The sequence below is a fragment of the Semicossyphus pulcher genome, unplaced genomic scaffold (assembly GCF_022749685.1).
Source record: "Semicossyphus pulcher isolate SPU_LCO1_2020_fin unplaced genomic scaffold, fSemPul1.0.p SCAF_4, whole genome shotgun sequence".
Taxonomy (NCBI): domain Eukaryota; kingdom Metazoa; phylum Chordata; class Actinopteri; order Labriformes; family Labridae; genus Semicossyphus; species Semicossyphus pulcher.
The window spans coordinates 24,830,902-24,857,889 of NW_027211715.1; the positions used below are offsets into that span (position 1 = coordinate 24,830,902).

The 26,988-nt window shown below is 41.4% G+C and overlaps 1 protein-coding gene across 1 annotated transcript in view; it reads right to left on the bottom strand.

Annotated features, from left to right (window-relative positions):
• The window catches only part of rabgap1l (RAB GTPase activating protein 1-like), a 127,107-nt gene that overhangs the window by 35,175 nt on the left and 64,944 nt on the right, over window positions 1-26,988 (bottom strand). The window contains exons 14-17 of the mRNA XM_069680615.1: window positions 17,457-17,570; window positions 5,866-5,940; window positions 2,561-2,686; window positions 550-693 (exon numbers count right to left, since the gene is read on the bottom strand). Of these exons, the coding sequence (XP_069536716.1) occupies window positions 550-693; window positions 2,561-2,686; window positions 5,866-5,940; window positions 17,457-17,570 (459 nt within the window). The remainder of the gene's footprint in view (window positions 1-549; window positions 694-2,560; window positions 2,687-5,865; window positions 5,941-17,456; window positions 17,571-26,988) is intronic.

The following is a 26,988-nucleotide window of genomic DNA, read 5'->3' on the forward strand; positions in this document are numbered from 1 at the left end:
TTGCTATTAAAGATAGTCATAGTATTATTGTTTATTGATATTGAAATATTGAATGCAACCAAGAACAGCATAAGTGACTTTTGGGAGACGGTTTCTTCAAAGGAGCTTTCTGTTAAACTGTTTTAAAACAAGAAGCAGTGATTGTTACCGTCAAGTGGTCCTGATTGCATTAAATCAGTAATTGTATCAGCTCTAATGAGCCTGATCAGCGCATCTCAATTGATCACATTGGAAAGATATTGAATCAAAGCACAGAGCCGTGCACAGATGGATCAGGGTTGTTGCTTTGCTGAAGGTGCCCTTTACTTGTGGCCTCTGATACAATAGCTACCGTACAGGTGATGTTTGTTGCCATCTTTCCTCCAAACTTCCCCGCAACCTCTACCACTCATTATCTTTCTTCGCTGACTTTTCTTTTTTTTCTCCTCCTAGCTACTCCTTTCATCTTCCTAGAAGCCTGGCACTCCCTTTATTTGACTTTGAAGACTGCAGAACACATCACTCTCTCTTTACTCAAAGTATAAAGTGTTGTAGGGAGTCATATTATACCTCGCAGAGCAGCAGGTCAGTGATATGGAAAACCATGCACAGGGGGAACTTGGCAGTGAAGAGGGTGAGGAACCATTGGGAGGCATACATGTGTGCCTCCAGGTTCATTTCCTGGAAGTGGGACCACAAGTCTGGAAGCTGTTCCTGCAGGAGCAGATAGAAGAGAAGGAGGCTATAAGAGATGCGTCTCTGCTTGTCATTTTAAGTCGTACTTTATTAAATCATGCCCTTTCACTGAGATGATAATCTCTTAAGAGAAACCAGAGAACAAAAAACGTTTAAAAGGCAGACAGTCAGAGACATTATTCATACATCAAAAACATAAACTTCCAGTAAATACATAACTGGGAAAATATTTTATGATACAAAGCAAGCACATTCTCAAATAGTGATGAAAAGATTTACCTTTGTTTCATGTATAAACAATCTTAATATTTTCATCCCATTTACTCTTCCCTTCCTTTGCCCTCTTTCCTTCAGATCATCTGCTTTTACAAACTTTTGTTTTGGTGCAATAGCAGTGAGCACATGTGGAGAAGAAGATAGCTGTCGTAGCTTTCAAGCAGAAAAGTGTGCATCTGTTTTGTAGCGTCCAAGCATGTGCAGCGAATCAAGGATTCAATTAGCCAGATAGCGATCCACTCTGGCAGGCAACACTTAACATGCCACATGACACCTGAACTGATCAGATAGTGATCTACCACCTGTACGCTAATAATTAGAAGTCAATGCTAACATCCTTACATTGAGCGTATTTGGTCGATGCTAACCGAGTTGATCTTGATGCTGACAGATGACAGCCTGCAGGGCCAGGCCGAGGCTCTGCTCAGTGAGTGGATTTAGGCTGTAATAACCGAGTGAGATTGCACTTTACCTGCCCCGGGATCATCAGTGTCCAAAGGCAGGTAGTATTTTGTTTAGCTGACAGAGGATGATGCAATCACTGGCAACATACTCGACATATTGGAATAAAATCCAACTTGTTTTGCTTTTATGGACAATGTAAATCCATTTGGTCAGGCTATTTGTACAGTCTGCAAGGCGTTCCTTTTAAGTGGCACCCAGGATGAGCAACTGCACAAACCCTGCATTCAATCATGAAGTAAAGGAAACAGCCAAAGGGACCTTCGTTCTCAAGAAGGTAAAAATGTTGGAGAATCAAATCAATAGCACATTAATGTTCCTTGGGACTAGCTTAGACAACAAGAACAGTTAGATATGTGAAGTGTCCGTCATGGCATTTCATAACAACTGGAAACTATAAATGCAGTTTAATTCTTCAACTAATCATTTTCAATTGTGGGTTAATTTTGGATTAGATCAGCAACATAGTATAAAAACGACAGACGACATGACAGCTCCCTTAAAGTGAAGCCAAAACATTTGGAGCGCCCCCTGCTGACTGGCTGCAGTATAGGTCATAAAACCCGCCTCCTCCATGGTGACAGATGGGACATGAGTCAAACTATAAAATTGAAATGCATGCCAAATGTCATTATAGTTAGTTCTTATCATGCTGATGCTTTTCTGACAAGATTATTTTTAATTAGCTGTGTAATGAGTTGAGTGTGTTTTGGTTAGTGGAAGTGGTTACGACGGCTCCACTCGCCAAAATCTACTGCACAGCTCCAAATGACATCACCATTGCAAGATGACAGCGCCCGTCAAGGGGTATTTTGGCTAAAATGTTGTACAATGAGAGCAAATGGAGACGCGTCCTCCATCTATATATACAGTCATTGATCCGCAACTATGGTGTCATGTTGTTCTGATGTGATTCTTCCAATAGCAACAGCAGCAGATGTTCATATTTTTAGCCTGCTGCATTGCTAAAGTGATATTAAGTAAGATTTAGGACGTTATTTAATAGCTATACAGTACAGGGAAAAGAAAGGAAATCCTGCCCCAGCACCCCCTTCCACTTCGCAACGCCAGGTTAGTATTTGTTACTTGAGCTTTACATTGTACGCTCACTTTAATATCAAATATTATAAAGCACGGCACCACTAACCTGCATCAGCCTCTCCAGCTGGTAGAACTTGCAGTGCAGATCCTCAAAGTTGTTTTTGTAGAGCGTCCTCAGGCCGTACTCATACATGATTTTCACCAACACACAGAAGGCCTGTTCCTCTGGCATCTGAAAGCACATAAAAACATTAACACAGTTATATGAAGCTAAACTCTGAACAGCTGACCCTCTAAAATGTTTATCTATTGCCATAAAGTAAAGCAGGACACTCTGATTTGATCTCCAGTTGACATTTTGTGGTTGCAAAGTCTTTAAGACAAGAAACAGATTTCTGTATGTTTTTATCCATGTCTGCATTTCAGCTTCAGTTGGGCACTGTGACACGACCAGACCAGGGCTAAATTTTATATCCAACTGCTTTTTAAAGAAGATAGGAAATAAATTGCATATATAATATTCTGAAATGAGTTAACTTAAAGAGCGAAGGACAGAATAAGATAAAGGTGTGAATGCCATGAAGGGACATACTTCATGGTGTTTTCATTTCCAAATGTAAACATAATATGTTTACTCTGTTTGTTTCAGAGAGTGTGTTGCTGGGATAAATAAAGATAAGAGACATAAAAATAAGCTTAAAACCTAGTGTGTGTATGTTTTGATTTATTTCTCCTAGCACTCTCTTACACACACTCACACTCACACACACACACACACACACACACACACACACACACACACACACACACACACACACACACACACACACACACACACACACACACACACACACACACACACACACACAAACACGGAGGTAGACGGTGAGGTGATATTTAATCAGTGACAGTGCGTGTTTGGGGCTGAATGGGCTTCTGCAGGTAAACCAGAACCCCTATTATTATTCCTGACATCTCCTCCATAACCTCTCCCCTCTTCCTCCTCTCTAACCCGTCCTCCTCCTCCTCCTGTGTAACCCCTCGTTTCTTTTACTGCTTCATCTCCCCCTCCTCCTCCTCTTCACTTTTACAGCATCCTCCTCTATAACATCCTCCTGTTTCCCTGCTCCACTCTCCTCTCTTTTACCCTCTTGCCTCCTCTCCTCTGTACCTCATCATGATGCATCTTCACCTCATACAGTTCCTTTCCATGACTCTCCTCACCCCACCTCCTCCTGACCTCTCGTCTCCTCTCCACTCTCCCTCCATCCTCCTCCTTCTCCTCCTCCTCTTCAACCTCTGCTGCCCTTGTCTTTTGGACTCCAACCAAACTTCCACTGCTCTCTCTCTTTCCTCCTTTTAACACTTTGCCCAAATAAAATCTCAGGTGCGTTATACGCAGTTTTTACACGGCTGCCTTAAATACTTAAAGCCCCCCTCCAGTGAAAATCAAGTGTTTAACCTTGTAAACATCTCCATGTGGTGTTTTTCATGCGCTACAAGACATATCAGGGACAACATCAGCAGTCATCTCCATGGCTGGGCCTGTCTGCTTTTAAACTGCAGTGTACCAAGGACAGGCTGAACAACACGTTTTCAGATTGGCAGGTTTGAGACGTCACAAACCTAAGGAGCCAATCCCGTTAATGGACGGGGTGACGCTATGCATATCATCATGTGTAAACTATGGCAACCACTTCAATGATGTGCGAGCCAGCTGTCATCTTAATTTTTGCAAACTCACTACTGACTACTAACATTAACGTTACTACCACTAATTACTACATTTCAAGCTAGCTAAGTTTCAAGAAGTTGCCTCTAAACGATGGCAGAGACGTGTTTTGTTTTCGGCTGTAATATTACAAAAGGAGGAACGCAGTACATAGTGGGCGGGGACTATGCTGATTGAGGAATTTTTAATGAGGGAGAAGGAGGAGATGCCTTAGGAGGATTTTTACAAGTAATTAAACCCCTATTTCTGCACAAAAAACACATCAGATACATTTTAGTATTTCAAGCAGAGCGTTTTATATGTCTTAAAACACGACTGGAGCTGGTCTTCAAATACAAGGTCTGCAGCAGACCGTTGCTATGAAGAACAGACCGTTGCTAGGGATGTGGCTCTAATCGCACAATCTTGAGGACCAACTGTAATCATATCAATCCACTGAATGAAGTCTGGTAAATTTGACGTCGGTTTGTTTACAGAGAAAAAAAGAAAAGAGACGGCGGTGTTTAAAGACGGTGAATGGAAAAGAAAATGGCAACAGACTCTGACAGTGACGAGACAGAAAACCTGCGCTGATTCCTGTGGCCCCGTTCATCTCGTCTTACTTCACCATCAGAGGTAATGTTTCCATTTAATGTGAGTAATAACAGCTCGTTTAGCTCTTTTAAAGGCTACATAATTTCTGTCAAATTATTGACTTCTTAACTAAATAGCCGTGTAATAAGTGGGACAATATTCAGGGAGCGAGTTGTTATCGGGAGGAACCCCCCAACAGGGTGAGCAGCACCGTGGGGAAGCGGAGGGGGCTTGTCTCACCCTGAAGGTTCCTCTCCATAAAGTGTAACACACTTAGAAAGACGAGGTAGCTCTGAACAAGGGATTGAAAAAAAGAAAATATGGAGGGGTATATAGAGGAGGAGTTTTTAAGAGATGTGGTTCTGTCAGTGACCTTGAAAATAAATGAGATAGAGTGACTTAGTGTCTCTTCCACCTCTTTCCTGCTTTTGTGCTATGATTCAGACTCATGCTTTCAGCTCCCTCGATTCATTTGCACTATTCTGCCATAAAATGCTTTCACTCCAGCAGTCAGCAAATTTCTCTTTAGCCAGAGCTGTTCTTTATTTCATACTCTCTCTCTTTCAGTCTCCATTTAGTCCCTCATATTGTCAAGGTTCAGCCTTTATTACACCTAGCACAAGCTAACAGACTTTGTTTCTGCAGGAACAAAGAGGTGTTGGCGCAGCTGCACAAAGCTGACATATTTTCTTGATTAAAGTGTTAACTTTTTCTAAAAGAGTTTGACTATCCTCAAACACAGTCGAAAGTAACATCAAGGTAACATTCCAGCTGCTGCGTAGAGCTTTTACTTCAAAGCGTGGGTCATTGCAAGAGCAACAGAAGCAAGCTCTTCTGTAAATGTAAGAGAGGTAAAATAGTTTCATTTGATTATTTACTAGTTTTGTTGTTGAGAATGTATGTCTATACATACAGTCTATCTATATATGACAAAATTGTTCACATAGCATCAGAGATGCAGTGTCTTTACTCCACTTTTAAGGCCATAGTTAGTTGGATGTTAACACAGGTATGTCTGCATGTGTATGTATTGTATCTATCTTTTCAGCTATGTTGACCATGAGAAGGCAGACTCAGTGAATGGATGGAAAAACAAGTTAACTCACGTGCAGCAGGAGAACGGCAGCGAGGAACGACTGACCCTGACAATAACCGATTTCCTCGTCATAGACGGAGTAAGCCTGAAAGAGAGAAGCAGAAACAAGGACAGGAAAATGTCATTTGTTCTTTTCTATCGGCAAGAAATCATCAGAGGTCACAAATCAAAGTTGATGGACATACAGACATATACAAGGGGGGTTATTATGCTAATTTCAGGCTTACACTCTGTGATACCTGTGGAGTACCTTAGTAGTTAAAAAAGAAGTCATCCTTTTTCTCACACTGGTGCTCTGTGCAGGCCCTCATGCAGCCTCTGCCTGAAACGACTCAGTCAGCTCTGTCCCTTTAAGAAACCCCGCCCCTACAAGCCCACTTTCTTCTGACTGGCCAGCTCCCCAAAGCCTGCTGAGGTCACAAAGTGCAGCATGTAGAAAAACCTGTGTGAAACCTGGTGTTCACAGCAGCCTGCATTACTCCAACATACTTTTACCTACAGATTTGAAACTTCACCCATGTTTAGTCTTGACATCTTACATTATAACATTATATATATGACTTAAAATGTGAAACGGCATAGTGAAATGGCCCCCGCAAGCCCGCTTTCTTCGGATTGGCCAGCTCTCTGAAGCCTGCTGAGGGGCAGAACTCAGTGTTTGAGTCACACCTCCTACCCTGTGGCCGTGTTACAGAGTTGTAAACAGTGAGTAAACTTCACTGTTTCGTAAACACTGATGTCTTTCCTTCACAGCCAAAGAAACACTTTCTACAAGACATTCTGAACCAACGTGACGAGCAGAGCCGTTGAGCAGGGTGGTGGAGTGAAAAAGATTTCCGAGGCAGACGGAGCTGCTGGGTGGGCGTGTCCTTGAACTGAGCCCGGGGGAAGGAATTTGTGCTGTGTCTCGGCAGATGCCCAAATATAGAGTTCCTCCACTTTGTGACATCACAATGTAAAGCGTCTGGAGAAGTCTGTCTGAAAGCACACAGCAGCCTGTAAGCTGAGACTTTTTTTTAGCAGGGGATTACTCCAACGTACTTTTACCGACAGATTTAAAACTTAAAGCTCCTGTGAGGAACTTTCCGTTTGGGTCAATTTTGGCGCCCCCTGTGGACAAAGCCGTACCTCTCATCTCCTTAAGTGGTGCTTTTTAACAAAATATCTCACCCTGCTTTCTTTAACAGTCATATGTGTCACTCACTTTAAATTTTTGACCTGTAAAATGTAAACAAAGGCAGCGAGCAGTTAATCACTTCGTCTGACACCTACACCCCCGCCAGCAGTTTAAGGCATTAAAAATAATTCTATAGAAATATTCAATCTTGTCGCTGATGGTCTGGTTTGCTTTTACAGGTCATATAGAGTAATCAGAATTAATTTTATTCTGTTTCATAACCAGAGAAAAACTCCTCACATGAGCTTTAACCCACATTTAGGATGGACATCCAACATTGTGTATACTGTATGTCTTTAAATGTGAAACAGCATGATACCCCGTCTTTTACATATAAATTGGGAGATCGCTCCGTCTGTGGGATTAAAACCGGTACCATACTCAAAAGCATGAAGGCCAGGCAGAGCTACAACTCTTTTTAAGCTACTTCAAGTCTACACTTTGAAAAGACAAGAAATTCACTAGACAGGTGAACTGTAAATGGTTGTAAATTAACTATAATTATTTGTGTAACCGTGACCTAATGACCTTTAGTTTGATGATTGGGTGTGGTGCTGCTAAAATGGTTTTAATTATACTGCTAAGATCAGCTGTCTCACGAATGTAAGCAACCATGTAACTGTTCAGGGCGGCAGTATTGAACAAGACAGTTTCATTCAAGTACCATGTTTTTCTTTTTCAGATGAATTTCCCTCAGGAGTGTTTTTCTCCTCCGTCTGTGTCTTTGGTTTTCTCTGTCAATGTCAACCTCCCTCTTGTTTCCCACTCATTCCCTCTCTAAACGCCATCTACTCACTAAACGCTGAGCTACGTCCCTGCATCTAAAAGCACAAGACCAAAGTTCTGTGCCCACTTTCAGAAACAGGCTCTCTAAGGACAAGTGCAGCCGTGACTAAGGAGTATATTTCTGTTCAGACAAAGAGGAATAAAAAAAATCACTCCCCCTGTTAAGCCAGGTTGTAATGCAGTAGTAAGTCGACAGAGGCAAACATAACCCTGGCTGGTTCGGTCATTGATGTGTGGGAGACTGAGCGTAACCTTCAGATGACCGTTCAGGAGCTGCTCTGTCTCAAAAACGCTGGCCAGTTGACACATCCCACCAATCATGCTAATGAGCAAACAGAAAGGTCTTTCCACAGTGTAAACAAGCATCCAGGGAGAGGCACAAGTGTCTTGCATTTGACCGAAACATTTTTTTAAAAGCGGGGAAAGGGGGAAGACCAAAACACACAGCTTCAACTATAATCTGTGGTCATACTTGCAAGATACAGACGCTTTAAGAAACATGGACAACAAATGTACAGTATGTACATTCTGTATTTAGTTCCAAATCTTCCATGTGTTCACTCTTTGATGGACACTTTTACAGCAATCAAACCTCTGCAAATGGGGCTAAAAGACCCTCTCCCCCTGTCCGTGCTTGGAAAACTAGTGCGGACCTCCAAGACTCCTCTGCTGATCTGTTCGGCTAATTTGGGGTTTGATGTTGAGGTAATGGAGAAGTCGTGTGGAGCTGTCTGACGCGTAATCTGCAGCCTGACATGCTTGATGGAGTGTGGCATTCACATGCCCCCGACTCGGCTGGGAGAAGTGCACGCTGACAGATGGATGGGGGAGGTCCTGGTGGGAGAAATCTAAATTTGTTGGACTGAGTAGATAAAAGGCCCAGAGGGAAGGGTTATTACAATGTTAATGTGTAGATTCTTATGTTTTAGCACAGTTTTAATTATTATATTTGTATAACTTTGGAGGCAACTTTAGACAGTGTATAAGGGATACTATGTTGTATGTACGGGTTCCTTATTGTGGCATCTATAAAAGTTAATATACAGCTCAGGAATTTTTTTATTTTTTTTAAGTGTAAACAACATTTCACACTACTTCCAAATAAAATATTGTCATTCAGGTCTTTTATTTGCAGACAATGACGACTGGTTAAGACAACAAAAAGACGCAAAAAAGGTGTTTTTCAGAGCTCGACGAATGCAAAGAAAGCAACATGTTCATTTTTAAACAACAGAATACTATAAGAAAGAGTTCAGACATCAATATTTGGTGGCATAAACTTTTTTTAAATGTTTAATTACAGCGTTCCTGCATCTTAGAAGTTTTTCACATTGCTTTTTGGTGACGTTAGGCCACTCTTGGAGCAAAAATGTAAGCAGCTCGGCTTTGTTTGATGGCTTGTAACCATCCATCTTCCTCTTGATCACATTCAGGAGGTTTTCAATAAGGTTCACATCTGGAATGGGCTGGCCATAACATGTAGGGAGAGATGCTGATTTAAACAGGAGGTATTATGCCGTTTCACATTTTAAGTCATATATATAATGTTACAATGTTAGATGTCCAGACTAAACGTAGGTGAAGTTTCAAATCTGTAGGTAAAAGTATGTTGGAGTAATCCCCAGGTTCCTCAGCTCAGTCTGCAAGCTGCTGTGAATGCCAGGTTTCACACAGTTTTTTCTACACACTGTACTTTGTGACATCAGCAGGCTTCTGAGAGCTGGCCAATCAGAAGAAAGTGGGCTTGTAGGGGCGGGGTTTCTTAAAGAGACAGAGCTAGTCGTTTCAGGCAGAGGCTGTATGAGGGCCTGCACAGAGTTTTTTTTAAACTGTAAATTATGCTAAGCTACTCCACAGGTATCACAGAGTGAACTATGAAGCTTGAAATTAGCAATACCATTTGGAGTTGTCTCTTCTTTTTTTAACGGAGCTGTATGTATAGGTTCCTTATTGTGTGAATATAGGTGAAAGGTGAAAGCAAAATCTATGTGCTATTAAAGAGTCTTTGAGCAAGACAAAGAATATCTGCATTACCAAATTCTATTAAAAAATATGGTAAGTATCTGAGAGGAATATTGTGCCAGTAGTAAAAGTAAGTTAGGGCAACATCATTTTTCTAAAGTATTAGACAAAGTATTATTAATTCAGTTCAAGTACAGGTTGTGCTGAAAGAAAATATGTATAAAAATATAACACAAACTTAAATATTGTAGTGAGAAAAATGTGTGTGCCTTTGAAAACGTAATAGGATATAGTTCTGTTATGCACCATATTGCTTGTGTGACCTGAGATAAGACCAGCATAACGGTCTACGGACCACAGAGAGAGTGTCTGTTCTCACCGTCATTTCCTCTCTCTTATAGCTAAGAGTTACGCAATAAACTTGGGCGTTATCCTGGACTCACATTTAAATTTTCACAGCCACATCAAATCAACTTCTTCTGCTTTTTACCGTTTAAAAAACACATTGCTAGAGTCAGAGGAATTATGTCAAAGCAAGACCTTGAAAAGCTTATACATGCCTTTATTTCCAGCAGATTGCATAACTGCAACGGTCTGTTCATCAGGCATTCAACACAAGCTGTGCAGCAACTTCAACGTATTCAAAATGCTGCTGCAAGAGTCGTGACCAAAACGAAGAAAGACGAGCACATTAGTTTTAGTTTTAACGTCCTTACACTGGCTACCTGTAACTCAGAGAATTGATTTCAAAATCTTTGCTTGTGTATAAAGCTCTCCGTGGATTCAGCGCGCAAATACATCCCTGATATGTTTGTGACATATGAACCATTTAGGAATCTGAGGACATCTGTGGCTGGCCTACGGGACGTCACGCCCCGACTCTGACGGCCTTTAAGTCAAAGCTAAAAAATGTTCCTTTTTCACACCGCCTACTTTACTCTCTAATGGCTGAATTATATTTTGAACTATCCACCCCTTTTCTATCTTAATTAATTTTAACGACTTATTTAAATTGATCTAATATTGTAAGACATTACTTAATTATTTTAATATAATCAATAGTTATTAATTTGAATTGATTTTACATTTTCATCTTTTTCCAAATGTGTGAAGCACTTTGAATTGCTCTATGTATGAATGGTGCTTTATAAATAAACTTGCCTTTAATTGGTTAACGTAACATAACACACATTTCAATGTTCATGTTACTTAATTTTTAAGCGGTTTATCACGGATTGTAGGCTTTTATTAGACGCACAACAGAGAAGAAAACAGGAAACCATGGAAGAGAAATGTGCAGGATGACAAGCAGCAAAGAAGAACAGGTCACACTGTGGTTCATGGTTGACGCGTTAACCCCTGCACTACCAGGGAGCCCAGTTCAGAACAATTATTTTATGACATACAGATAAAAACGACAGGACATGTCATAACAAAGGAGTTTAAACTCATAAGACTTTTCAGGTCTGTTTCCATGGTAATATAATTTTCCTGTGATACACTAGTTAGTTTCTCGCTGTAAAGGATCAAAGGTCAGTGTCAGCTTCACAAAAGGAAGACATTCAGCACTCAGCACAGAGAGATGCTATTCCCTGCTGGCATTGTGTTTACAGGTATGCACATATCTGATCAGGGTGTTGGCCATCTCCAGGATATGAACTAGTATGTGTGTAAGGAAGCATTCAGCGATCTCTCGGATACGCGGCATTAGCTTGGTTGATGAGGCGTTGCAGTGTTTGCTTTTTTCCCCCATGTTTTCATGGAAATACATTCGACATTCTTTTGAGCCATTTATCTGAGAGTCACAGTTTTTGAGCACCAGCTGGGAGAATAATGCTCTCCCCGTCCTGTGAACCCACTGTCACCGTGCCCTTGAGTGAGGCGGTTAACCCCCGACTGCTTCCTGCAGGACTTCTCAGTGAACACCAGTAGATGTCCGAGGTCGCACAGGTGAGCTGGAGGTGTGACTGAGTGGAACATGAAGAGAATAAAAGCAGTTTCTCACAGAGCTCAGGTGACCTTCCCCGGAGAATAAAGGTTAGAAAATAAAAGAGTCCAAGCGTATCACTGCATTAGGAATAAAAACTTTGTCCTGAATTCTCTGTGCCTGTAGCCCACTCATGCCTCCAGATCCACCCAACCTTATCAGCGGCTAATCTACATGGATTTGCATACAAATGAAGGCTGGCTCGCCACTGACCTAGTTGGGTCCAGACTGGATGCTAACCCTTCCTGACAGGTTCTCCCACAGCGCCGACCGGCCCAACGTCTACAGCGCCAGGAAATACAAAGGAGCAACAGTTCTTCATCATTCATAAACTACTTTTGATTTTAATACATACACAAAACGCCTCAGTGATATTTATGTTTATTATATACACTCTATATACTCCTTTCATCTGATGTTGCTTCTGCTCACTGCATAAGTACTGAATGCATACGTAAGGCCGTTTAGCCTTTATTAGATAGGACAGATGAAGAAAGGCAGGAAACACGGGGAAGAGATAGTGGGCGTGACAAGCAGCAAAGGGCAGAGAGCTGGAATTGAACACTCAAACACTTTACACGGGATATCAACTGAGCTACCAGGCAACTTGGAATGAAGCTTTTAGTATCAACTTACGACGTGTCTCCATCTGCTCCATTGTACGAAAGTGATGCCAAAATAGCCCCTGTGATAGGCGCTGTCTGCGCCGTAGAGATTGGGGGCTAGCACCGCTGTAGCCACCACCGCTAACAGCAAAGATCCCGCACGCCGGTGTGTTTAACAGCAGAACAGCTTCTTTGTGTTGGTCTGAAGCAGACGTTCACAGATATGGAAACAATAACTGTAGTGATTGTTTTAGTTACGTCTCCTCTTGCCGTTCGTTCCTCCACTCTGCTAACCAGGAACAGATTGGCTGCAGGAGCCGTATTTGTCAACAGAGCTGTCAATCATCCTTTTGACACCATCAAATAACTAATTAAAAATAAACCTGTCAGAAAAATGAACACTTGGATGTAATGTAGCATGCTGAGAACTAACTATAATGACAGAAACCATGTTTGAGAAAAATGTATTTGACGTGTATTTTGATTTTATAGTTTGACTCGTGTCCCATCTGTTAACATGGAGGAGGCGGGCTTTATGCAGCAGGGGGCGCTCAAAATGTTTTGGCTTCACTTTAAGGGAGCTGTCATGTCCATCGATATATACAGTCTTTGTCTATACCAATTATCCTGTTAAGGGTTGTGGGGGGCTGGAGCCTATCCCAGCTGTCATTGGGCGAGAGCCGGGGGTTACACCCTGGATTGATCACCAGTCAATCACAGGGCTGACACATAGAGAGAGACAAGCATTCACGCTCACATTCACACCTACGGGCAATTTTAGAGTCACCAATGAATCCAACGAGCATGTCTTTGGGGTTTGGCGCGACTATTGTGTTTGTTTGTTCTTTTACATGTATTGCACACAGCAACATCATCACAGAAATTATTGTCAGTTTGGGTGCAGCAGGCTTGGTTGAAGAGTCTGACTGCAGCAGGAATGCTCTTTGTTTTATTTGTCTCTGTGGTTAAAAGTTTGGGTCCAGATTGTTGGTTTGTTTATATTTTTCTTGGTTGATCAGCGTCTGTCAAATAATCTCTGTTACTGAAAAAACCTCATTGGCATAAGAATTGTTGTAGAAGTTTACCAGTAAATGATAAGAGAGTTATTTTCTTATTGGATAATATTAAGGAATCTATTCTGAAGATGCACTTTTTATATGTTTGTAGCGTTTATATTTAGATCATGTAGATTGCTCCCAAGCTTGATTGTCTGAAACTGTCAGTTAGGGCGAGCAAAGAAGTCTGTGCTTTAGAAACTGTCGCTGTTAAGTTCACAGCTGCAGTCAAGCTCCGAGCAGGACAATGATGGAGATTAACACCGGCTTTAAAACATTACAGTAGTGCTGACCTTGGCTTTTGTCTGAATAAAATGTACCGCGTGTATTCACAGATAATTACCTCAGGGTGCGAGTCCACTGGGACCCTCTCCTCACAGAACGTTCTTTCCTCTTTCACTTTCACACAAAGGAGAGACTGCTGCATGTTTTTATAGAAGCAGGCTCACGGCTGACCCACGCCAGGTCAGAGACAAAGATGATGTCACCTTCTGGTTTTACTTTGGGTTTCTCTTGATGGGCTGCATTATGGAGTCTGCAAGAGACTGTGAGGCATCGTCTATCTATCTAATAACATCTGTAGATGGGCGTGGCATGTATTTTAACTTAAACAAAGGAGCATCAACTTCCACTTTAAGATGGTTTCAGGATTTATATGATAAATAGTGGACAGATTAACTCCGCCTTCAATATGCCGTTATGACTGTGAGTCATACTATGGGTCCAGTTTTTGTATTGTTAATGTGTGTGATGATGTTGTTCTGCCTCCCTGCCTGGGGTTGGTGCCGTTGTCTCTGTGTGTTTCTTTCTCTGTGCTGTGTCGCAGGCGGCTGCTGGTGATTGGGGGAGAACGGATGGCGCCTGTTTTAAAAAGTGGACTTCGCCCCACCTTCTTCCATCACTCCCAACCCGACTGTGGTGTTTCAGCGACTTTGAGAGTAGTGGATGATAGCATCAGAAAGTTCTGTAAACCTTGTAAATATGATAGAAATCTGAAACACAGTCCTGGTAGTGGTAGGGGAGAGTAGCCTTTTCTTTTGACCCATCCTTTTCCTCCTGTTTTTCTGCTACACTCTCAGCCCGAACTAGTTGACTTTACTAGAAATTTAAACCAGTTTAGTTTTTACACACGGTGAAAACTAATGACAGTTAGTTACAGAAACAACCTCAACTAGCTGCAGCGAGAAAACAAGCTTAAATTAGTGGTCTTTACTCAAAGTCCTTACTTAATTAAAAGTAATAACCTTGAATATTTTCATGTAAATAAATGTCTGTTAAGTGACTATCACGGAATGAGGCAACACAATGGTGATTGAGCCTATTTGCAGTGTATAGTATTATTATGGACTGAGTGTCTGTGGCGACATTCGTGGAAAAAATTACAAGCGGTGCCCAGATAGTGACGTGTTTTCCATCACCCAGCAGTGGTTGGTCTGCCAGAGAGGGTAGGCGGAGCTAAGTAGCTGCTATTCCGATTTCTGTAAATGTTGTGAGTAAACAGTAATCTACTATGACTGAACAAACAAAGATCGATGGCTACAGATACAACTTCAAAAATAAGTGAAAATCCAGAAAAAGAAACAAATTTGACGCTCAGATGAAGGCAAACAGTCTGAAAAGGAAAGCGACCGTCAGCGCAGAAAAGAAAGAGTTACAACCGTGACAAAGCGAGCCAACCATGGACGTCTGGTTAAATTAGCAGTTACCATATATCACCATTAGGGGGCATCCAAGAATATGAAACTGAAATCTTCGAGATTGTCAGTTTAAATAAAATCCTTTATAACATTTAACATTATCAAACACTACCTAAAATCATATGTTAATATTATTAATGTCTTTTCTTGTGATTTATTTAATAATGATTTTACGGTTGTTGTAGCAAATACATTCTACTCAAACAAAAGGGGAAGGAAGAAATGTAACCACATATTCTAATGTCTCAATGCATTGTACTAACTTCCTAAGTAAGAGAGACAGAAGGAGCTTTTGCAGAGTGTCAACCCTGCAACAACTCACACTGCAGGCAACAGTCATTCATCATCACATATATACAGCTGGTGTAATAAAATGCAATGCCCCCCTCGGTCATGGTGCAAACTAAAGACTAAAATAAAATGGCATTACATTACATGAAACAACAAGCTCTGCATGCACAAATTACCGACAAAATAATTACACGTTTACAACATTAGCACAAAGCATGATGGGACACGAGGCATGATGGGCCGCTGGAGCAGATGCTGCACTCTGCACAGTGATAAGACCTTTTGCTAGACAGAAGTACGAATGAGCCCCTGAGTTTTTTGGGTTTTTTTCACAAAACATAAAGGTGGTGATATACGTATCAACCTTTCCATCAACATCAACAGACATCGTCAGTGTTCAATGTTGACTGAACACTTTTATGTTGAAAAAGGTCAACCTCCTGCGATCTGGAAATGTTACATCAGCAGCGGCCTCTTGTGGTCAGCATACAGAATTACATCAGAAACGCTCCAATCACAGCCCACATTTTGGGTCATGTGATCTCTCTGGCCTGAAAAATGTTCTGAACAATGGCGGCCATTAAGTTAAGTGAATGTGTGGAGAACATCAGTCAGGTAAACATAATTGAATATAAACTAAAGACACATTTGAGATGTTTTTTGGCCTTGAAATTTGTCACTGAGCAGATTTGTATTAGATCGTTTGAGCTAGTATTAATTGCGGTCGTACTAGGTGTTGCTATGGTAACGGCGTAGTTGTGACTGGAACAGAGGAGTATAGAGAGCCTCGTTGCCCTGTGTCTCATCATGTTGCTTGTTTACGTTGTCTGTTAATGTTGATGTAAACGTTGATACGTGTATCACCACCTCAAAAGAATAAGTAAAGTCAACTCTAAAGTTAGGGAGTTCGGTTACATCACTGTATTTTCTTTTCTTCTTCTTTATTGAGGTAAGATAGTTCGGTTATAAATGAAAATGTTTCCCTTGAAGGTTGTTTTCTACGTTGTGTTTGTTAAAAGAAATCAGAATATGCAGACTGCATATTCATTGAGTGGTCTACCTTTGGACTGAGGAAAGAGGGCGGTCAGCTTTACGCTGCGCTCCGGTTCGCCCTAGGCCGGGCGTAACAATGCTATAATTTGATGTGCAATCATGTTGATATTGTGCATTTTCTTTGTTTTCATTGATATACTCGGCTCACACCACTGCTGACAGCATTTTAATAATAACAAGCAATACACCATAAAATGCTTTTGTAGTAGGACTCTGGCAGGATTTAAACCTGGTTTGATGTCGTTTATAGTCTTTCAGCAAACTCAAGCTACTGTTCGTTACAGAAAGGACATCCACTCAAGATCTGCCTGACAGTGTGAAGCAGGCCAAATCAGAGAAACATTGAGTTATATAAATTATAACTCTATTCCTGCCTTTAAAAATTGTCCACACTTAAAAGTATAAAAACTAGACCTTTGAGTTACAATAGAAGCATAAAGCCTTCTGCATCCGAGTGCTGTATTTCATGCCACAAATTTGATGTTCAGAAACCTCTTTAGTGGATAATTTGAGAGAAATCTGCCACCTACAGAACAGCCAACTTAGAAAATTGGAAGACAGATCAATGACTGTCCACTGAGCGGTGGGCATGTCCGGTATTTCATGTGTAGGAAGGGTTTGTAATGATTGCTCAGAGAAGGCGTGCACTGTCAATTATATATCACAGAGCCAACTTGAAATGCCAAGCAAAATCCCACTTAGACTTGCCAGACCAATAAATGCAAATGTTTTATAGGAAGAGGCACAAATTTTACACGGTGTAGCACACGTTTCAGCATTAGCGTCTCATTTCACAGCTCTTGGTTCTCAGCAGGAAGGTTTTCAAAAACCACAAAAAAAGGGTGTGTATGGAGATTTCTGCTCCTCGTTGGCATAAAGAAAGTGAGACAACATATCATGCTGTACAATCCAGTGGTGATTTATGATATTATCTGGCTATTATTACATGTTTACCCCTCCAAAACTGCACTGTCTCGCTCAGGCTCACCTTGCAGATCTTGTAAAGCGAATCCTGTCCGTCTCCGTCGGAGTCCTTGAAGTAGTCGTGTGCAGGGAAGGTGCGGTGGATGTCCCGGGTGATGACGCCTTCCTGAGCCGAGTCCTGCAACACACAAGGATGACACGCTTTAGACATGTCATGTCAAGTCACTTTAGTTATATAGCACATAAAAAAACAGGAGTGGACTCAAAGTGACAGTTAAAAGCAACTAAAACGGTTAAATCAGACATAGTAATGTAAACAGATTAAGGGCCTGTGTCCACTACCTGCGTTTTTTGTGCTGGCAGGACCTATTTTCTATACAAAACCAAAGCAGTTCAGCATTTTCAGACCAATTTTCTGACCAATTAAAATCCAGATGTGGCGGGACTTCAGATATCAACTTTTTCAACAACAACAGCGGAGGAGAAGCTGATCCTTTAGTTTTTTCGAGGGTCCATTTTCTAGGTCTAGTGCTGCTGCTAATGCCAGGACACGATTCCTTTACATCTGTGTACGTTTTTCTTATTCAATTTTGTTGAATAAAATCAAATATTAAACATACAGAGCAACTTCGCCATTCAACTTTCGTAACCTAGCAACAGTAAGCACTGGTGAGAAGCGCTCTGAAATGGAGGTTGTGGGCGCTGCCAGCGCAAAAAACGCCATTAGTGGACACAGGCCCTAAAGAGCAAGAGGAAATCCTGGGGAAGCATCAGACTGAATCAAAAGAAAACAAAGTCAGATTTTCACAGTGTGCTGAATTTTGATTTGCTCTTCATGGTTGAAGGAAGTGCAAGTTTAGATACAGCTTATCCTAATTTATGCACATTCATAAACTTGAAATGTATTCATGAGATGGTAGGAACAGCAGAGACCCAGAAAACACAAGATTTCTTACATTTTCTCTGATGTTGCACATCTTTTCTCTGTTTGTAAATGTTTATATTCACTAGAAAAGAAGGTGATAGATTGTGTTCAAATGAGCACCCAGCTCGGGTAGAAATCAGCGACACACTGCTATGTCACTGTGTTTGTTTGTGTCTGTATCAGTGCTTGCCCCGTTGAAAGCACTCCCCAGGCCTCAGACTTAGCCTGTGCCTTCTAATCTAGAGCTTCTGCAGCATTCACACACACAGAAACACACACTGTACATACACAAGAACTCAGAGCTATTTCACTCCCACTTTCTTTTCTCGCACACAAACAGGCAGGCAGTCATACACACACCATCACGCGCACAGTGCAAACAGGACCGGGGAGAAGACTGGCAGCACAGCCTTCTCCAGCAGCTCTCTGTAAGCTGCAGATAAACCAACACTGAGCCTGACGGGCCTTCATGTGTGTGTGTGTGTGTGTGTGTGTGTGTGTGTGTGTGTGTGTGTGTGTGTGTGTGCGCATCAGAGAGAAAATGAGAGCGTGTGAGAAAGAAATTCCATCTCTCTCGCATCTTTCCGCTCCTTGTTTCCTGACAGGAGCAATTAAAAAGGAGGGAATTTATGTTGGGAGTGTCTCACAAAGAGGAGAGACAGTTTTTTGCATGTTTTGGGCAAACATTACAGAACATCATGCTCATATGGTGACAGATCTTCGCTTGAAGTTGTGCAAGGAAACTGACCCACCCTAATAGATAAACTAAGCCATTAATAACAGATAATCTCGAGATCAATCTACTTGTTTTTCTATTTAATTTAACTTATACCACATTTCCTGCTTTACTCTATGCATGCTTATATGCTGGAGTGCTTTGCATGTGCTGTGGCGCTTTCTTGTGTTTCTCTCTCTCTCCTGTGCGCTCTTTAGGCGCTGCTCTCCCTTCGCTGCAGCAGGTGATTAAGCTCACCCCTTCCAGCTTGCCAATCAATCAAGGAAGAGTGTAAGGAGCAGGAGAGAGGAGGCAGCCAGGGGCCAGTGGGCCAATGGGCTGTGCCTGTGTCAGACTCCGATTGCCCCAGTGCTTTCTCCTTTTGTGGAAGGAGGCTGTTCTTCTTCGAGGTCTTCGTGTTTCTTTTGCGGTTTGAACTTTAAGTTAATAGCGACTTTGAACTTGCTTATGATAGATCGGCTTCTCTTTTGTTGTTGAAAGTTTGACTCAGTTACTTACTTAAATGTCCTTATACTTTGTTCCTCCCTTCTTTTTCCTGGGTTTTACTATGTTGCTACTACTCTCATCCCCTAACCATCCTCGGTGAACATCACAATTTATCTTCAATCGTTAATGTTTTGGGGTGTTTTATCCCTTCATTAGATCGAAGGTAGTAAGACCGAACGGGAGGTTTGATCGGGAATGACAAGAATCCAATTTCTTGCCTTAGCCCATGAACTGCCAGAGTGCCCGATGCCAATGTGTTTTTATCAAACACAATGTGCTACATTTTGTATTTCTTTGATTATCGTGCAGATAATCTTGATTAGTTTTGTGTTTAAAACAGAATTTGGGAAGAAAAATATCTAGTATAATTCTGCAGCTAAGTAGAGAATCCCAACGTCTTCTTAAAGCTTATGACAGAACGTGACAGAATATTAACCGTAATTAAAAATAATACCTGACTTACGAGCATTACTTTGTTTCAAATATGACAACTTCCAATGTATGGAAACAGTCTGTAACAAAATGATGCACTTGCAACACAATTTATATTTGCTATACAGTGAACAAAGAGCTAAATATAATCCCTTGTATATCATGTTGCTCATATTCAACATGTTTATTTTGTGTAAATAAATGTTGTTTAGGTGTAGGCTTGACATGTATCCACCACACACATACACACACACAAACACACACACCTACCCTATAAAGGGTTTGAGCAAAGCCGCTGGCACAACTGTATGTAATGCTTTAATGGGATTTGTAGTGTGGAGGTGGCGTGTCGTTCTGTGTATTATGTGCTGGAAATTGAACTGAACGGTTTTAACATTGTGTTCCTTCTGCGGCACAAAAAAAGATGACGCTTTTATGAATGAAATAAGCGCCGTGTGAGGTGATTTCTTTCAACCTGACAGCCAAACAAAACGACATTTGGCAAAGATCGATATTTGCATTCCAATTTTTGTTAACTCAAACTAACATGTGAAAGGTAGAACACAGGCTATACCTGGATACGTTGTTAACTTTGTTTCAGCAACAGCAGCAGGTGTGAACAGTTTATTTTGTGTTTTATATGTATGGATAAAAGTATTAAGTATTCAATAAACTCTTCAATCAGAGGAAAATCAGCACGTTATTCTCAAGCTTATGTGATGCATGTGAGGCACGAGGCTGCAGGTCGAGTGCCGAAGATAATACCAGCAGTAACACAACGTCACCACCTTGAGTGTGATAAAGCGGCAAAAAGAAGTAAAAAAGCATCACTCAACGACGGGTTATTTTTTACTCCAGCAACTCAACTAGTTCCGCAACTGAAATTGGACTTTTGTTGCCAAGCAACCCAAACATTCTCCTGCACTCTGTGTCTACAGGTTACCACAGATCCTCTGTTTTTATCATGTACATTTATCTGTATGTTTTAATTCATCATCAACCAGTGAAATAAGAGTCTGCTGTGTGACTCAGAGGTACCAGCTCGATCAATGTAGACACAGTCTGTTGTAATGTTAATTAACAGTATTCAGAACACCTAGCTGAGGCAGAGTGATGTTGTTCTCTATATCAGCACTGATGAATCGCCTCTCATCCAATCAGATTACTGGGTCAGAACTAACTGTTGTATACCTGAATATATTTGGGTTTTGAAGTATAAGTTAGAAAATAATAAGCCGTTTGATGACTTTATAATGAGCTTATGTTATTTTTTTCAATGTACATTTTTTACTTTTTATATATTTTAAATTGAAAAGACAAAAAAATTATTTGACTAATAAAGAAAATAAACAACAGTTGCCGTTCTTAAATTAAATCAACACAGTACGAGAATAGTGACTGATTCTTCTTCCATACAGACTTGTTCCCATCGTAAAAAGGCAATGAGAGTCACAGTGAGAAACAGTGAGAACATTTTTACTGTTAATGGATGCTCTCCAGCCATTTTCACTGTCCTTCATGTGTCTCTTTACTGAGCTTTCTTTGTCATTTACAAGAGAACACAAAGTACAGAACAACCAAACAAAGAGACGTTTAATTCATTAGTCAGCGAGTAAAAAGACAGATTAAAAAAATTAATGTATTACTTTTTATGAGTTAGCCCATCAATCAAAAACACATTTATGACACTGTAATTACCATGGCAACATCAGCAAAGACCTGAAAGAATCTGGTTGACAGTGAAAGTTGTAAACACCCTGATTTAATAAACCATGCGTGCCTCTGCTAATTAACAGCCTCATTACTCAAAAACAGAGCAAAAAGAGTGAGGAGAGGACGTCCTCTGCTCGGTGTAATCCCTTCCTTCTTGTCATCAATCCTCTCTTCCTCCCCTTTTTCCATTACCCTTTACATTTTTCTCCTTGAATGTTTTAGTCCCATCTCTTTTATTCCTTTTCCTGCTTATCTCCTCCTTTTTCTACTTCCAAATTCCTCCTCTTTTCTGCTTCATCTCCTACCGCACCCTCTCTTCTATTTCATCCTCTTTACTGTCACGTAGTTATCCAATCTCTTTCATCTTCTCCTCTCTTTTCTACCTCGTTTCCTTCCCCATCCTTCCACCTCTCTGTGTACTCCTAAATATTTGCCTCATCGCCTCTAATTGTCAAGGCAGAAAGCGAAGACGTCCCAGCGTGCAGGCTTAAAGGTTCAGCCTGTTTTCTGATAGTAAAATCGTACATATATTTAATGCTCCGATATGCTCTTTCTGGTATGAAATTTAAAGAATTCAGGTTTTATCTGTCACACCAGAAGCCCTGCTAAGCTGAGAGTAAAACACATGTACTGTACACACAGAGATAAGAGTATATAATGTTTGTAGAAGTACCAGTACCATTATGTTAGCCAAAAAATATCACAAGGAAAAAACACATTTTTAAAAGTAATTATTATGGAAATATCACGATTCGGTAAAAGGATCATTATGTTATTTTTCTATCCACATTCAACACTCGGAGAAAGAGTAAGTTGTGGCACCACAGCCTCCATCCTGTATCATGTCAGTAGAGTGCATATCAAAATGACAAATTATTTAGTGAACAACAGGGATGGGATCGATAGGATGTTATCAATACCGGTATCAATACCGATACTTATCGATAATACTCTCAATTATTTGGTGCAAAACCTAGAGACTCGTTTTCATTAGGGTGTCTGTTAATATGCCTCCTGAAGGGGTCGCTGTAACTGCAGTTAAGGGCTGTGCTCCCTACAGCACCAACAGTTAACATTAAAGAGCAGCTCCAGTCATGTTTTAAGACGTTTAAAAAGCTCTGCTTGAAATAATAAATTGTGTCTGATATGTTTTTCAGCAAAATATGTTTAATTACCTTCCAAAGCATCTCCTCCTTCTCCATCATTAAAAATACCTGAATCTACATAGTCCCCGCCCACTATGCACATTTAAAACCGCCCTCTGAAACTTATCTAGCTTGAAATGTAGTAATTAGTAGTAGTAACGTTAACGTTAGTAGTCAGTAGTGAGTTTGCAAAAACTGTGTTGCACATGATGATACGCATAGCGTCACCCCGTCCATTAACGGGATTGGCTCCTTAGGTTTGTGACGTCTCAAACCTGCCAATCTGAAAACGTGTTGTTCAGCCTGTCCTTGGTACACTGCAGGTTAAAAGCAGACAGGCCCAGCCATGGAGATGACTGCTGATGTTGTCCCTGATATGTCTTGTAGCACATGAAGAACACCACATGGAGATGTTTACAAGGTTAAACACTTGATTTTCACTGGAGGGGGTCTTTAACAGTAAATGTAGCAACAGAGACAATCATAAGCTGTCATGCTGTTGCTGTCATGGCAACTCAAAATTCACACTTAAGCACGCAATCACTTACTAGCGTACCGACTGGACTCCACTGTATTGAAGTGAATCTTACAGTAAACTTGGCGACAGCTCTGTGACGTTCTGCGGTTTGATCCTCTCATTTTCCCTCGATTAGCGATGAAGAATGGGTTTAACTTGGTGTCTGACTTCTGCTAACGTTACCCACTGCAGATGAAGCTGGGGCTGCTGCTTGGCTGACGCCAGCTACGGATTAAATTGGAACACAAGACATAACACAAATGAAGTGCTAATAACCGGATATTAGGTTCTCGCATCCCGAGTGAATAATGAACCAGCATTTGCTCTCGTCTTCTTAAATCATTGTGTTGAATGTTGGTCTGCTCCTTAAATTTACTGCAGACCTGAGCTGATACGCTGATACCTTTCCCTGCTACCTGCCTGCTGGAACAAGAGTCAGAAATGTGTAGATGTGTGTGATAGCACATGTGAATGCTAAAGCTGGCAGCTCTTTGATCTCTGCAGGGAGTCTGAGGTTTTTGGGAGGAACTGCAGCCTCATCAGCAGCATCAGATCTCCATCACAGTGGCCCAATTCATCATGCAGACTGTACAGCACTCGTACAGACACAAAAGAAAGAGAATATACTTGTACCGAACAGTATTATCCTAGTGCTAAGAGGGCAGGAAGAGCCCTCAGTAAGGCTCTATCGGTTTTAATCCTGCACTGAAATGTTGCAAGAGAGCTCGATTCCTCCTCCCACCAAGTTTCAGACGTTAACCACCAAAAAGCCAGAGAGTACATCAAGTATGTTGCTCACAGGCTCAGACCCTATAGGCTTAATGGGGCAAATCCAGATGCTGCCAGAAGTTACCGGTGGCTTTGCCAGAATATCAACCAAAATCCACACCAGCCATCCTCCTCTGAAGCTGGTGAGAGCGCTGGAGTTTCCCATCTAGCATGGCACAACAGTGAGCTCAGCATCATCACCACTATCCCCATCATCCTCAAGGATCCTCAACCTGAATATCTTTCTCCTGCTGCCACAGGTGAGCTGATGTAACAGACAGACAGGGGGATCAAGAAGGCTGTAAGCGATAGATTGTTCCATTTCCAGACAGGGATAAGAGAAGGTCTGAGGATCTGCGGCTGCGATAAGACCAGGGAAGGAGAGGCTGCATCAAATCTGAGGAGAAGACAAGGCTTTTCTTTGACAGCAGGTAATCCGCTTATTCGTCATTTAGCTTTTTTAGCTGCTGGAAAAAGTCGATGGCGGTTTTGTGGTGTGACGATTTACATAACCAGTAACAGGGAGGAAGCAAGAAGCAGCTTCACAGGAGAGATAATAGCCTATGGGGGGGTTTGGTCGTCACTGCTCGTTTTCACCTGCACACAAATCAGCAGGAATGTTATCGGCACAGACTCCCTCAGCATTTTGCAGATGACATAATAAAAATGGAGGGATTAAAAAAGCATTAATACAGGCAGGGGAATTACAGCGACACTGTCCACCATCAGTCTGAATCCAACTTACTGTGTGTATTCTTCAGTATTGTGTGTATCCATTAGATTGATCCCTTGGTGGTTTTTAGTGACTGATTCAAGGTGGAAAACAAGATAAGGAAATAAGGAAAGGAGAGGAAGAGATTAATACAGAAGGAGAGGGAGAGAGGAATAAAGAGGGGAGATTGAGATACGTACAACGGGGGGAATGAGAGGCTTCCTCTAATTGCAGCCTGGGGGCTTGTTGGGCAGACAGTCCATAACTCAGACCTCACGGACAGGTTACCTACTTAACACACGCGGCTAAAAATAAAAAGTGCTGATGTGTCCGGACCTGCACTCCACCTCCACATCCCTCTACCTCCAACAGCCTTTTATTCAACCCTGCTGGCCTGACTGGTGGAAGCTGCTCCTTTGTGTCTCGATTGTCACGGCAGGCAGTTCTTTCACAGAGGAAAACCTACCGACTCTGAACCTGTGTCAGAGCGGTCAAATCTGCTTTATTAGAAATCACGGCAGATTTATAATACCGTTGCTTTTTTATGCAGTATGTGAATGCAGTAAGTGGAGCGACTTCGCCCCACCGCTCAGCCTCCGCGCGTTTTACATAAAAGATGAAACGTAACGGTAATAATTCCGCCTTGAACTGGCAGTGCAAAAGATTCCTTCAGAGTATTTCATTGTGGGGAGCTGGTTTAGCTCAGTTGGTAGAGCAGGCGCCCCATACACAGAGGCTACAGTCCACGATGCACTGATCATAGGTTCGACTCTGCTGATCATTTGGTGCATGTCATCCCCCACTCTCTACTCCCCACATGTCCTGTCTCTCTTAAGCTGTCCTATAAATAACGAAAGTCTGTATTTTGTAGAAAGAAATCATGAGTCAACTGACAGGAAATTAATCGTAAAAAATTTTGATAGTTGATCATTGTTATAAAAAACTCCTAATATTTGCCTTTCGGTCAATAACATTGTAAGGAGTGTACATTTGGGTTTGTGTGTGTGTATAGGGGGCGGGGTCACACACCTTGTCAAAACCTATGTGGCAATGAACTTGATTCTGATTTGATTCAGAAAAATGTTTCTTTGGATATCACATAGTTCTGAGCCACGAACAGATTATCAGACAAATAATAAAATGCAGCCTAAATCGAGCCAACATAAAGAGAACAATGTATGAACACAATAAATAATATTTTTTTATTTTATAAGGATTTTTAATTGAACAAAAAAAAGTTAAATGTTAATCACTGCTTTGGGAACTGTCCCTTAATTTATATTAAACCTGAAGGTAAAACAAACAAACACCTGACTTTGAATGATGAAAACATTTAGATCCTGGTACAGAGTTGATAACAGGGCTTTAAGTCTCTGCATGCTTCCTCTTCGTCTCTATGAGGAGGAAAGATGAGACCCGGGACCGTAAGGGCCGCCGGTCACTCATCCGGGGCGGGCTGACTTTGGTGACTTGTGACCTCAGTGATGTCCAGTCATGCTGACCCGCTGCGAGCGTCCAGAGTATCAGGTAGACAGGTTAAGTTTTTCCACTGAAATAGTATCTCGCTGTGGTACAGTATCAAGACTCGGTAAGTGTGACACTTAACAGGGAAACACAAAGCAGATATTTGCATTCTTCAAGGTCACCTAAACGCACCTGGAGCACAGTGAAGGAAACAAAAGAGTGTAGCGAACAAATGAAAAGATAAGTACATGAAATTGAGTATATTGGGTACACCTGTGAAGTGTAATGTCTTCCAACTATTCTGCTGTAAAGTCAGAGCCTATAGACTGAGGTCATAGTTATGGTTAGAGGCTGATCTTAGGGCAGGGTAGTCGTATTGGATTGTTCACATAAGCCTAATAAAAGGTCACTGACTGTAAACCCCAACAGTTCTTGTTTTAGAGAACAAACTCAAAGTAAAATCAGACCATGATATCCAACAATGCTAGATAGTAAATGATGGTGGCTTCTAGCACTTGTGCAAATGAGTTAAAGGAACAGTGTGCAGGACTTTGTGGCATCTAGAGATGAGGTTGCAAAATGCTACCAGTTGATGACCCCTCACCCCACAATCCCCTTCCATTGTGGGAGAGCTGGCAGTGGCCTCGAAACTCGCAAAAAACATGGAAGCTGGTATTCTATTGATCTCCGGTCCCGAC